The following is a 13,130-nucleotide window of genomic DNA, read 5'->3' on the forward strand; positions in this document are numbered from 1 at the left end:
GGTACCTGGTGCATTAGCTGCTGAGAACAGCAGGAGCAGTTTGCCTAAAGACACGAACACGACTGCTCAGTCTAGAACCACTAGAGGTAGTGGCCACTTGGTTACACAAATGTCTCAGGAAACTCAACCATTTCTACAATGTTCACGTTTAATAATCTTATGTGCTCACCAAATTAAACCTCTGCTCTAAATGTTAACCCGTCCCCTTGAAACAATCATACACCAGATCCATACATAGCATTGTTGAAAACGCTTTATTTCGCATGTCAAACAAAAAACAAAAAAAAAGTTTGGGGCCCACTGACAATATTCACTCATCTTCAGACAGTCATTCCAAGTCAAGCTTGTGTGGTGGCTGTTGTCCATAGGCCTTATGATTTGGGGAGCAGAAGTGCAGTGTTTTTCCTCAGACTGTGCCAGTGTCCTCTCACTTGAAGACCTTGCCCTGGTTGAAGGCTTTACCCACGTGTTTGAATTCTCCCTCCCAGGCAAAGTACTCTTTTACCATGGTCTTGCACTCCTCGCTGTCTGGGTCCAGCTTGCGCCAATCATATGATTCATAGTCAATCTGCCAGTCTTGAGAGAGCTGGAGGAAATAAAACAAAACATTTTGAGGGGTTGATAATCTACCACCAATTATTAGATGAGTCACACCAGCTTACCCAACAGCAAATACTAGGAAAGTCACATGCTGGGCATACAAATACAGACCATGTTCCAGTGTTGAAATAAATCCTCAGCTGACAAGACAACTATTAAACCCTCATGGCATCTACACACTGAGCTTTTGACGATGTGGCCACAGCATGAACCAGCCTGTTACTCACTGACATGGAGACGACTGGGATGAATATGGTCTCAGGTTGTTCTTCCCCTGTCAGATTAAGACTCTGTGCCATGAATGGACACTGCCTTGCCCAATGACAGGGGGGACTGCTTTTTCCTGAAGACAATCGACTTCTGCATTAAAATGCTGACTCTTTGGTTTGTCATACATTTATTAATTTTGAAAAGCCATGAGTAGATAGGGTTTTGTACATTACTGGATACTGCCTTGCTTATTGACGGGGATTTCCACCAATGTTTATAAGTGATCCACAGAAAAACGTGTTGTCTCAATGAGCTTTTGTGATGTGGTGCTGTAGTCCACATTTCATGGTGACTCATAACTACTAGCTCGGTTTGTCATAAACTGGCAGTAAATTCTAATGGGTGTGGACATCAATTCAGGACATTGTTACGTGTGTTTATATTTTCAGATACTTACAGTGAACGCCAGGTCCTGGCCTCTGAAGATCCAAATTCCAGAGATGCTGCTGTCGTTATTTGTTCCAAATAAGATGACGCTAGCAAAGGCATTCTTTCTGAGCTTGTCCAGGCGCTGGAACATACCTGTCAAAAGCAAGCAAGTGATATGGTGAACATATTGACTAGTGCTTCCATTTTCATGTTTTAAAAGTCAGGCAGATTTCTGCATCACGGCGCAGTAATTCAGGGTCTGTTTCGTTGTGGCCACAGCATGAACCAGCCTGTTACTCACTGACATGGAGACGACTGGGATGAATATGGTCTCAGGTTGTTCTCCCCCTGTCAGATTAAGACTCTGTGCCATGAACAGACACTGCCTTGCCCAATGACAGGGGACAATGTACTTTTCCTAAAGATAATCAACTTGACCTTCACATTAAAATGCTGACTCTTGGGTTTGCCAATCATGTATTAACCCTGGAAAGCCAGGGGTGGATGGCTTTAGAAAGGATACACTTTTTTTTGGAACAGCTAATAGCATGAACCATTACAGCACAAAACAATTAAGACATTCTTAGTGACCTAACTTACTCTAATGACTTGCACTGTGTGGAGTCAGCTGGGCTTTTCCGATGATTAGCTGCAGGTTGATCATGTAACGCGGGGGCCAGGACATTAGGAGAAGCAGTCTCAGACTGACAACCCATCAGTCCATCATTGTATTGTACGTCAACCAGGTGAGGATAGACTAAGATCTGAAACATTGTTCTGATTGTCACGCAACATGCATTACATTTGTGATTTAGCGGTTGATCAAAAATATTGTATTGGGAACCTATAGCCTATGCCTAAATACTAAAAATCAATTTTGCTACAATTATACAACATTTTAGTTTTGTCATCCAACAGTCCGATGAAAACTCATTCTGCAGTCTTGAAACATACAGTTAACTGTGCCAGTGAGGCATACACTGATGTAAATAACTGCGGGTCAAAGCAGCTGCTACTGCGTCTTACCGGTGATAAGGTTGCAGCTCTTGAAGGTAAGTGTCAGCTCCTCAGGGTATTTGTACTGGCTATACCAGATGGAGTAGCCCTCACGGTCAAAGTTCTCCCAGAAGTGGGGAAGGGCTACCTTCAGGGTGTCTTCGTTGGAATACTTTCTCTTGAACTCATCCATGACAAATGCGCTTTAATTAAAGTAGAAACAAGAAAACTGATCAGTTCGTGTCCATCCAAGATTTAAGCATTGTCCCACCACATCAACCTAATGTTTATTTAGCAACTGAGATAATCAAAAGCAACATTTTCTACTGGAGTGCATCAAGTCTTGGGGTTCTCTTTCTGGAACCTTAAGATAATTCATGTTTGTGGCCACAGCATGAACCAGCCTGTTACTCACTTCAACAGAGACGGCTGGGATGAATATGGCCTTACATTTTTCTCCCCTTGTCAGATTAAGACATTGTGCCATAAATAGACACTGTCTTGCCCAATGACCGGGGACAATATGAACCTCGTCTCTACGGGACAGGCCCATTACTGTCCAGCACACTGTTTACAGATCTAAATAGCTTTCGCTAAGCAATTCATTGTTTAGCATTTGCTTAAAATTCTTTAAGTTCACCATAGGGTATCAAATTTGTCCACCTAGTTGTTTTCTGTACAAAGAGGTAACAGAAAAACAAAATCAGGCTGTTGGCTCTCCATGACACACTGCTTAAAAATAAAATTCAAAATGACAGCAGTAAATAAAAACCTCAACCTACAGTGAAAGCAAGCACCAAGAGGTTCCTACCTCTTTGGCAGGTGTGCAAATGGGTCCTTGGCTTTGGGCTCAGCAGCCAAAGCAGCATCACAGTCATCCATCTCCTCCTCTGGGTCTGGTTTCTTCTCTTCCTTTTTCTTTTCCTTCTTCTCCTGGGGCTTGGCTGCCTCTTTAGCTGCCTTCTCTTTCTTAGGAGGGGTCTCTTTCTTGGGCTGCATCTCAGCAAACTTCTTGGCTGTTGAAAACAAAAAAAAAAAACGTATGTTCCATTTAATTTTCCCTATTTGACAAACGTTCAAGTTTGCACTTTGAGACCACTCTCCAGCTGGGACACTGGAAACTAAAAACTCAAAACATTACAAGTAAAATAATATTCGTTCACTCCCAGTCATATTTCATTATTTAAGAGACATCAATGTGTATACCACATCACAGACTTGTAAAAAGTACATGCTGTTCCTTTGGTAAAATTGTCGCTACAGTTTTTGTTTTGATAGTTCCTTATACAACAATACAGACTTTTCTAATAAGCCATTGTTTCACACTTAAGAGCAATCATACCGAGCTACCGTATATTTTACAAACTTCAGCTATACAATCGAGACAATGCAACAAAAGGCAGGTGTAAGCCTGAAACGATTGCACGGTATGTTTACACAGCCACGTCAGATGTGACAAAACGTGTGTGCTTAACATCAACTCACAATCAAACTGGGCCATCTTTTCACACAGCTTGACCTCTCCAAGGACAGCCTTGAACTGGGGCTGGTTCACACAGGTGACAAACCAGCGGGTAACATTGGTGTAAGGTTGGCGGAAAGAAGGCTCCAGAACCTACAGGGACAAAATAAAGATGTTTAGTCATAAAATACACTTTACATCTAAGGCAGTGTTCACCGAAGGCATTGTGTTTTAGAATTACCTAATGTTTTCATAGACTGCCTGCAAGTAATTTTGAACCTCTTGTTAGGAGAATCAAGACAACACACTGAAATTTAGACTGAAAGGTTGTACCACTACACTTCAAGGTCATCATCTAGTTATTTTTTAAAGGTTGACCAACCTTGCACTTTCTAAATATTTATTCTTCTCTTACAGCATCAGGTAAACAAGCATTACAGACAGATGCTGTTCAGCTGCAATGAGCACAGAAACCTTCAGAATCTGAATGACAGGAAATGTTTGATGAAGTCATTTGTGTGTATGTCAAACCTGTTTGTAGAGCCAGAGCATGGAGCATGCCACAGTGATGTCAGCAAGGCTGACCCTCTCTCCCACAAGGAAGGTGCGGGTATTCAGGTGTTGGTTAAGCACAGCAAGGGCTCTCTTCACATCCTCCTTTGCCTGCTCTGTAGCCTGAAAAGATAAGAATAAGAATATGCCGGATGTATTTGGGCCAATGTCTAGCTTAGAGTTCCGGCCAAGTAGAGCAAGTCCACAACTTTTACCAAAACATACTGCAAAACTACATACCTGTTTATTGAACTGCATGATTCCAAGAGTGGGGAAGACCCATGCACTGGCTGGAGGGATGATCTCTGAGTCAGCAAAGCTCACCCACTGCAGCACTTGGGCTGCGGCCTGAGGAGTGGCACCACGCAGGGCATCATTGCTCACTGCAGTTGAAAAGTAGCAGTGTTTTTTTCAGACACCAATATAATGTCATTACAGACCTTTATTATAAGCAATTGTAGTAAAGTACAGTTCAGTTTGACAAAAGGTGAATATATGAAACAGATTTTTCATTTATAGTTATTTAGATATTTAACCAAAACCTCAATTAGTATTTAGTATAAGTAACAATTAGTAAATGTCAGACTTACAGTAGTGAGCAATGGCATTACTCTCAAACAGACAGAAGCCGTCATCCCCCTGGTAGGCAGGTACCTGTAAGCAATGAGATAACAACTTAACAGTGTTTCCAGTCAACCAGTTTCATGACATGCCACATCTAAGGCAACATGCACTAAACTGTACTAACAACTATGGTGTAGCCTGATCTGAAAGCCTGTTTCAACTTCCCCGAATAATTATGACCAATTCTTAATAACCTGACTTTAGGAATAACTGTAACCACATTCCCTTAACACATCAGTACTAGATCTACTCAAATTTAACCATGCCAACTGTGGCACAAACCTTGCCAAGGGGGAAGTTGCTGAGGAAGGCAGGAGCACGGTTTGTCTGCCCGAAGGTGAAGGCAGGGGGGTTGCTGGCAACTTTGAGGCGAGCCCCACTGTACTGGGCTGCGATCTGGGCCTTGAAGGCCCGCCAGTTCTCTGGGTACGTGTACAGAGTCTGTGGAAGAAACAGTTATTAAACATCACAGGAAATCAATGAAAATGATCCAATATTAAGCCTCACACATCAGCTAACTGTTGGTGAATGGCAGTTATCTTTTCCTCAACAGCTCATTAATTCTCAAAATGGTCACAACATATAGGCTGAATATATAAAACCAACCCGGCTAATTTCTAAGCGAACTTGATGACTTTTAAGAAGGTCTTGCTAAAGAAAACTATGCCACCGGCACCTCGTCCCTTAAATACTGGAAACGGTGCAAATGGGTTTGTCGACAGGCAGAGGAATAAAACGCGGCCGCCACGGCGACATCCAATTCTGTTCATTAACAAGCAGAGTGTGGTAAATTTACATTCACGTGGCCATTAGCTAACTAGCAACCGGTCTTTCTTTACAGTTTCGGCGAAAACGGACCAGCCCTGGCGTTGAAAGTTAAATTATAAACGGCAGGCAAAACTGCAATTTAAGCTTTTGCATCATGAAGTTGTTAAGCCAACGTGGCAAAATCCTGGGCCAATAAAGGGCGTCAGCCGGTTACAATGCAACGTCAGGATAGCAAGAGCGACGCTTACAACAATCAGTGACATGCTCTGCAAATACACCTTTTCCCAGCTACATCACAGACAGATGCTTTAGTTTAAAGCTAAAGATGGTCCACTGGAGTGAAGATGGAGCAGATTTTCAATAGATTGTGCCAGGAAACAACGGAGAAAAAGGCAAAGCTGTGCAGCTCTCCATTTTACTCACCCCTGCCGCCATCTTCAGGACGAGAGAAAGAAAGAACGACGGCGCGCTACACTGACGTATTTACGGCCGGAAGGCGTGCGCGCCCTTGTCGAATGCGCGCTCACGTTTCGCCACATGTGTCGCGTAGGCAAACACACCCAACTTGATTGGTTCTACAGCAACAGGTCACAAAATCTATTTTCTGAAAAAGCCACGTAATTGATATAACATGAGCATCCTGTGATACTTAAAAGTACAACAACAAACAAACCCTAAGAACAAAAAAAACACTTTATTGCAGTTAAATATCAAAACATGTCATGAAAACAATGAATCCTATTTCACATTATGAAAAATGTGTACATTAGGTATGAGTTACTTCTGTTTACTAAGTTATTCTCAAATTATGTAAAATAAAGTCCTACAAATGTAGGCTGTACTGCAAAGTAATAAAAACAATGATGCATGAGGCTTCATAACCACCTCACAATATGAATCGCTGTAGAAAAATATGCATTATAACAAAGAAATAACTAAACCTCTACATGAAAGGAATAAAGTAAATGGTGCTTTTGTTTTGGAGAATCAGCTCACAAGACCTAGAAAGAAAGAGAAGACAAGTTAATTAAATATAAAAAACAGACATGTGACATATGACATGTAGACCTAAGTCTGTTGCATTCACTGCACACAAACTGGAACTGTAACAGGCATATTTTGACAGACAAGTGTCAAAGATTCTCACTGTGAAGAATAATTTACATTATGCTATGTAATTAAACAAACCATGCTCATCTAATAAGCAGATCTACTGCCTGTATGACAAAATGTTGATTAGTGTAGAACTCACCCAGATAGTCATCCATAAGAGAACCAATAGCAAACTGGAAAACAAGGACAAAACTTGATTTTAATCTTTAAAACAGACATAAAGCACTATATACACTATATAAGCACTATAAAGCATTTATATTAGTAATTAGACTTACAATATCATTCTTATCTACTCTCGTTCCCACAATCTTAAGTCGGATCTCATCGTCTTGCTGGATTACAATGTCCTTTGCAAAGAGAAAACTCCTTTAGTTATAGATGTTTAACACTAAGTTAAAAAAACATCCTAATGTCAGAATAGGTTCTGGCTGCATTATGTATAATAATGTGACATCTTCTGACAATTGTCCATACCTCATCAACTGTCTTGTAACAGGGAGGGTTAGAGTTGGGGTCAAACTCCATTTCTGAGGGGATGGACTAAAAAAAACAGCTTTGTCAGAAAAAGTATACAAGAAACACTGTAGCCAACTGATTAAGCAGAGACGTTTAAGTGGCTCACATGGCGAGAGATGAAGCAGGACATGGGACCAATTTCTGTGAACAATCCAACCTGCAAGATACACAATTATTTAAATAACAACAATGTGAAACAACACTACATAGGTGTTAACATGTACCTCAAAGAACATTTATGGTGAAATATAAATTACAACGCTTGCCATTAATAGGTTATATGTATAATCTGTATAATTTTAAACATTTATAACATAATAAACGTTAAAATATAAAAATAAAATATTTTTATGTAAAGGCACATGTTATGAAAAATTTCTTATACTGCAAACACAATGTGTTCATGAGCCGTCAACCATAAGATAAGAGCTGTCCTTCACCTTGTTAACCTGAGTGACCACAGCATCCACTACTTCTCCCTTGAATGGACGAAACACAATGGCCTTGTACTTGACTGGATACAGGACAAATCCTCTGCCTGGCTGGATCACACCTGCTCCAATGTTGTCAATAGTGGTGACTGCAATGACGAAGCCATATCTGAGGATACACAAAATTAATAAATTAACTCTGTCTTTCTCCCACAGCAAAGATTGACAGTCAAGTCAATTGGTGACTGTAAACTGCCCATAAATGTGAGTTTATAATACTTGATATTGTTGCGTGTCCACAAGCCTCAAGCTTTGCAGTTCACAATATCGTAATGGCCAAGACGACAATAATAATCAATAATTATGAACAGATCTTCTGGTTAACATCTCCCAGTTAAGACATTCAACGAAACATTAATTAATATGTTTAGAAACAAACTTGTACATATTGAAGCATTGCAGCGACTTACTTGCCGGTGCACGTGCCCTCCACTTCTGTGAAAAGCTTCTGCTTCACGGTGTTGAGGAGGTTGGGACCAAAATACCTCGGGTGTAGTAAGATTTCATGTTCCAAAGAAATCTGAACAGACAGGTATCCGTTAGGAAACGACGCGTCCATCTCTTGTTACACAGCAAAACTTTTGTTTACGTTACAGTGTCCTGCTGACGAAAGCTAAATGCGATGTATGAAGTTAACGGAATAAGTCTTTTACCACGGTAATAAAATATAAAATGAGTGTAGAGGGGATCTGGAGTTTTGTTTAGCAACGTTATATTAGCAATGCTAACTAATATTGAGAAAACGCTACGCAAACGTCAAAACAAAAACTCTCCCACTGCTATTAGCCTGTTCATAACCGATTAATAACACACGTACTTACATGGTAAAACATCTCTGTTGGAATAATGAATCAGGCGTCAATGACTATTGATGTTTTAATAAAATATCCGAATTGCAATTGGACTAAATGAATGAAGACCTGACGCTTTTTCGCTACCCGCTCACTTCCGGGTTACGGGGTCAAAGTGGAGAACCTTTTTTACATTCTTGCTCATCTCTGCCGACCCTTCTTATCCCCGTTTCTGTATTATAGTGACCGTACAGTCTGTGGAACAAATGTAGTTTCCTTAACATGACTTGAATAACATAATGCAAATTCAAACTAAGCAGGACTTTCCATTTTCATCTTTATTTGTTGTTTTAACTACACAGCTAATCTAGCACGCTCAGCGTTCACACGTGTTTCCCCCTGGTGGTGAGGAGGACTACTGCACGAGGGCGGGACGAGCAGGAGGCGTGACCCAATACTGGACTGTGATTGGTCTGATAGTATCAACACGAATAACAACAACACAGCGCGTTATTATAAGTGAGTGGCATAACGATTAGACATCATTAACATGACATATTCTTATGCAAAGGTAAACTCGTAGTTAACAGGTCACTGAGCGTTGGAAATATAACGGAGCCGCTGCTGTCAACGTCAATCTGAACCCAGGCTTCACGGAGCTGTGCGCTATGGCGAGCAACATGTGGAAGTTGAGTCGTCTTCCTGCCCTCACGCACTTTGTAAGTGGCAACATTTGCTTGATGTGCGCTTTCTTTACTGCTGTGTGTGCGTCAACTTCCCCGTGTCATCCGCCCACGCAGGCGTTCCGGCGCTCGGGCTGCGCGTCGTGGGAGAAGCCGCGGGCCAGGCACGTGTCCGGCGGGCAGCACGAGACCATCAGCCGCTTCCCTGTCCCGTACAAGAAGGAGCTGCCGTATGATATAGTGGAGCTCATGGAGGATGCGCAGTCCAAGGTGATGCATTTACCTGCACACCACAAGTGAGATTTCTGCTACCTATGAATCTCTCTGTTCATTCCAGGGAGGCTTTTTGCCCAATGTATTCAAAGTCCTGGCTCACAGACCAGCTGAATTCAGAGTCTTCTTCGCATTCTACAATGAACTAATGAACAAAGAAACAGGTATGTTTGCGTTTATGTTTCTTTTACTTTACAGTTTTCAGGCAACCTGAGGAGAGCTTTAGGGATAATTCATTTTCTGCTCAATTTGGACTCATTGATTTAGTCACACCTTAAATTGCATCATGGTGGACACGATGTTTCAGGACAGCAGATGTTTCACAAGGTCATGGGTGTGATGCTGATGCGAGGTGTGGCAGTAAAAACAGGCTATAATGTTAGGAAATACTCTGTTTGTTGTTCTGTGTTTATCTGGAGAATATTATATTTGAACACATCTAGATCAAAAGCAGCTGATCTGATTTATCTGTGTTGTCTGAAACTTTGTCCAGAACCAGCAGGTGAGGTACCAGGTTATCATACTATGAATGTGTGATTTACAGGGTGCTTCAAACCTGACGAATCCCACTTTTAAAGAATTGTGACTTAATTGTTAGTGTGTCTTTAGTGTTTTTAATGTGTTGGTTGTGTGTTCTCCTTATTTTACGTAAATGTATCATGTGACGTCTTTCAGGCAGATTAACCAAGGCAGATCGTGAGCTGATTGTGGTGGCAACCAGTGCCTACAACAACTGCCTCTACTGCGTCGTATCCCACAGTGCACTGCACCGCATCTACTCCAGGAATCCCACTCTATGTGACCAGGTGATTTAGCTTATTCTATCATTTCTTACCAAACTAATGAAGCGTCATTCTGGTCTTCTTCTCTACTTACGTCGCTCACTTCTTTAACGCAGGTTGTTATAAACTATGAGACTGCAGAGCTGTCCTCTCGGGAGCGCGCCATGCTCGACTTTGCACACGCAGTGTGTCGCTGCGACACTATCACGGAGCAGCACTTCCTGGCGCTGGAGCAGGTGGGCTTCGACCGTGAGGATGCCTGGGACATCGCCGCCATTACTGCTTTTTTTGCCATGTCCAACAGACTCGCCCACGTCACTGACATGAGGCCAAACGTGGAGTTTTATAATATGGGCCGCATTCCACGGGACAAGGGCAGTGACAAGGTGGAAGGGGAGGACAAGTGAAACAAGAGCTGTAATATACAGATATACAGAGGGCACAATTATAAGAGGCCAAAGGTCAAAGGCAACAGCGATGATTTCATTTCTGTCTAATTTCTTTTTCTTTGTCATTTTTAAACTTTCTGTTTAAATGTTTATGACATATATACAGATATAGTTTTCTGACATTGCAATTAACATTTTCTTTGTTTTGAGACATTCATTGATTTGTTTGTTCCTTTTAACTAAAGTAGCATTGTGAGACTTGGGTGGTTTCATTTGTTCATAACACTGAAAGTATGATTTTTACAGGTCTCTTGATGGTAAATGTATAATACAGAATTTTATAATAATTGCATTTCTCTTGCTAATTTTAAAAATGTAATTCAAGTACTCAAGTACTGTTAAGTGCTAATAAATACTTTTTATGTCCTTAGTGCTTAGTAGTACTACAGTATATCTGACTGTGATCATACTAACAACAATCAATGCATTCTACTAAATAAACTATATTTTTTGGGATTTGGTCAGATTTGACTGATATTTTTTACCACCAAGGTTTCACATAATTTGTAAAATCTTTGAAAACAAATGACTTCGTCATCTGCTGTACATCATAGTAAGTTAAATGCAACCATAAGACGTAAGGGCCAGCTGTAAGAAAAACAAATCATCATTTAGTGACGTTCTGCTCATTACCACCAGGGGGCGCCATAGTATAAACCATAAAAGCGGCACATGAGAGAAGCAAATCCAGCTGGACTTACAGTCTTAGCGCAGTGACGTTCATTAACATGATTAGAATCATATAGCACAGAGACTTTAACTGGAGATGTGATAAATGATAGACAATTTTCTCCAATGTTGATTTTCTGTCAGTCGACTTTTAAAGCCCACATTCCACCGCTGTCTATCACCTGAAGCGAAACCTGTCACCCAAGTGTCTGGGCATCTTCAGAAGACTGCGTGAGCGCGCGAGCGACAGACGTGCAATGACAGTGCAACCTGCGAATGGTTATTCACTTGAGTGCAATTGGCAACCACCTTATCAAAATATCACAATGTTTCATTTTCATTTCAAGGAATCTCAAGCAATGCGTCAGCATTAACACGGTGAGCGATAAAGTGAAGGTCACTCGCAGTCAGAATCCAAAGCTGGTATTTACTGGGAATCATGCGCAGACATTCACACGCTCACATTCGGGTATTTTGACAAAGCCTGAGACACATTATTGAACTATGTGAAGAGAATCTATAATCATTTGTAAAGGTCAGTTCATCGACAGTTCTCTCCCTGGGCCTCTCTTGTCCCGTCCTGTTCCCTTCACCCTGATAAAGAGTCCTATGTCTCAGCAGCTGCTCATATAGCACATCCTTACTAAGCACCAACCCCGGTGACCCTGACGTCGGCTATTAATATTAAGAGAAGAGAGCAGGCTCCAGACGAGGCTTATTGATGGTCTGGGGCTGCCCTGCATCATTCATCCCAGAACTGTCCACGAGAATAGACCAGAGCCCAAGTTAATAGAATAGAGCAGACCATTTTTGTAGTGATTGATCACACGAAAAAGGTGAACAGGTGTGGGCTTCAACTCATCTCTTGTTACACACTGTCATCGCGCTGATGGACAAATCAATGTGATTTTATTGGAGCCGAGAGCTGGAAGATGAGTCTCAGGAGGCTCTGCAGCGTGTCTTCATCCTCACAGCAGGTAAAACAAGCGGCATAATATATAATCAGCTGGGTAAAGACAGCCAGCAGGAGGAATGAGGGTTCATGGCAGCGCAAAGTGGGAGCAGTGCTGGGTCAAGTCCAATAAAGGCCCGCTGAACACACACATCACTTATTGAGCTTGACTTCCGCACGGATGGAATTCATCGTATCTGGGTTCAGGCCGCCTCCATTCCACAGAGGTTCTGTCTTTACGCAGAAGTGAAATATCCCTTCTGTTTTTTCAGCTGTTTTCAAGGTCAAGTAAATCTGTTTAAATGCACAGGGACTGTATCCAGCTATTCATGAACCATAATTTAATTAAAGAGGACAGGATTTTACTGCTGAAAACTAAAATTGGACGTTTGACGGCTACAGAGATATTTTCAGAAATAGATTACAATTTTAAAAATGTGTGGCTAATAATTGTCTGTCTGTCTGTCTGTCTGTCTGCCTGCCTGCCTGTCTGTCTGTCTGTCTGTCTGTCTGTCTGTCTGTCTGTCTGTCTGTCTGTCTGTCTGCCTGCCTGCCTGCCTGCCTGTCTGTCTGTCTGTCTGTCTGTCTGTCTGTCTGTCTGTCTGTCTGTCTGCCTGCCTGTCTGTCTGTCTGTCTGTCTGTCTGGCAGATCAGACAGTTCCACACTGATAATCCAGATGCACATCCACTCAGATTATTTCCTGCCTGCAGATTACTGGTCATGCATCACTGCGTACATGCGGCTGGCAGCGAGCGGAGCGTGGCTT

The 13,130-nt window shown here is 41.8% G+C and overlaps 3 protein-coding genes across 5 annotated transcripts; 1 reads left to right on the plus strand and 2 right to left on the minus strand.

Annotated features, from left to right (window-relative positions):
- Positions 1-235: 235 nt before the first annotated feature.
- Positions 236-6,213, minus strand: eef1g (eukaryotic translation elongation factor 1 gamma). Of its 2 annotated transcripts, none has more exons than XM_029165281.3 (10): positions 6,065-6,213; positions 5,156-5,314; positions 4,840-4,903; positions 4,490-4,632; positions 4,229-4,372; positions 3,721-3,850; positions 3,047-3,251; positions 2,266-2,438; positions 1,268-1,392; positions 236-586 (listed from the first exon to the last, which is right to left on the minus strand). In XM_029165281.3, exons 1-10 carry the CDS (start codon positions 6,074-6,076, stop codon positions 428-430), a joined length of 1,314 nt encoding a protein of 437 aa, XP_029021114.1. In that variant the 5' UTR covers positions 6,077-6,213; the 3' UTR covers positions 236-427. The 2 variants fall into 2 exon arrangements, with proteins under 2 accessions (XP_029021114.1, XP_029021113.1); XM_029165280.3 differs by lacking the exon at positions 6,065-6,213 and adding an exon at positions 5,890-5,919.
- A 103-nt stretch (positions 6,214-6,316) lies between these two features.
- On the minus strand, positions 6,317-8,741 carry polr2g (RNA polymerase II subunit G). Its single transcript, XM_029165284.2, has 8 exons — positions 8,586-8,741; positions 8,175-8,284; positions 7,714-7,873; positions 7,380-7,430; positions 7,232-7,297; positions 7,033-7,104; positions 6,894-6,927; positions 6,317-6,642 (listed from the first exon to the last, which is right to left on the minus strand). The coding sequence occupies exons 1-8, from the start codon at positions 8,595-8,597 to the stop codon at positions 6,629-6,631; spliced, it is 519 nt and encodes a 172-aa protein (XP_029021117.1). The 5' UTR covers positions 8,598-8,741; the 3' UTR covers positions 6,317-6,628.
- Positions 8,742-8,927: 186 nt separating this feature from the next.
- On the plus strand, positions 8,928-11,198 carry si:ch211-175m2.5 (uncharacterized protein LOC568697 homolog). 2 transcript variants are annotated; one of them, XM_029165283.3, is made up of 6 exons: positions 8,928-9,074; positions 9,139-9,274; positions 9,356-9,508; positions 9,576-9,675; positions 10,187-10,317; positions 10,410-11,198. In XM_029165283.3, the coding sequence occupies exons 2-6, from the start codon at positions 9,224-9,226 to the stop codon at positions 10,698-10,700; spliced, it is 726 nt and encodes a 241-aa protein (XP_029021116.1). In that variant the 5' UTR covers positions 8,928-9,074; positions 9,139-9,223; the 3' UTR covers positions 10,701-11,198. The 2 variants fall into 2 exon arrangements, with proteins under 2 accessions (XP_029021116.1, XP_029021115.1); XM_029165282.3 differs by having other exon boundaries at positions 9,025-9,274.
- Positions 11,199-13,130: the final 1,932 nt, after the last annotated feature.

This window comes from Betta splendens, chromosome 10 (genome assembly GCF_900634795.4).
Source record: "Betta splendens chromosome 10, fBetSpl5.4, whole genome shotgun sequence".
NCBI lineage: Eukaryota > Metazoa > Chordata > Actinopteri > Anabantiformes > Osphronemidae > Betta > Betta splendens.

Bases quoted from the DNA above. Each gene is read 5' to 3' on its own strand.
- eef1g (XM_029165280.3), bottom strand. The intron at 4,373-4,489 runs GTATGTAGTTTT...TTATCTTTTCAG, and splicing joins TCATGCAGTTCAATAAACAG to GCTACAGAGCAGGCAAAGGA. The intron at 1,393-2,265 runs GTAAGACGCAGT...TGCTTTTGACAG, and splicing joins GAGCTGCAACCTTATCACCG to GTATGTTCCAGCGCCTGGAC.
- polr2g (XM_029165284.2), bottom strand. The intron at 7,874-8,174 runs GTAAGTCGCTGC...GTGTATCCTCAG, and splicing joins GAGGGCACGTGCACCGGCAA to ATATGGCTTCGTCATTGCAG. The intron at 7,431-7,713 runs GTGAAGGACAGC...TGTATCTTGCAG, and splicing joins TGGTCACTCAGGTTAACAAG to GTTGGATTGTTCACAGAAAT.
- si:ch211-175m2.5 (XM_029165283.3), top strand. From the start codon at position 9,224: ATGGCGAGCAACATGTGGAAGTTGAGTCGTCTTCCTGCCCTCACGCAC. The intron at 9,275-9,355 runs GTAAGTGGCAAC...CCGCCCACGCAG, and splicing joins TTCCTGCCCTCACGCACTTT to GCGTTCCGGCGCTCGGGCTG. The intron at 10,318-10,409 runs GTGATTTAGCTT...TCTTTAACGCAG, and splicing joins ATCCCACTCTATGTGACCAG to GTTGTTATAAACTATGAGAC.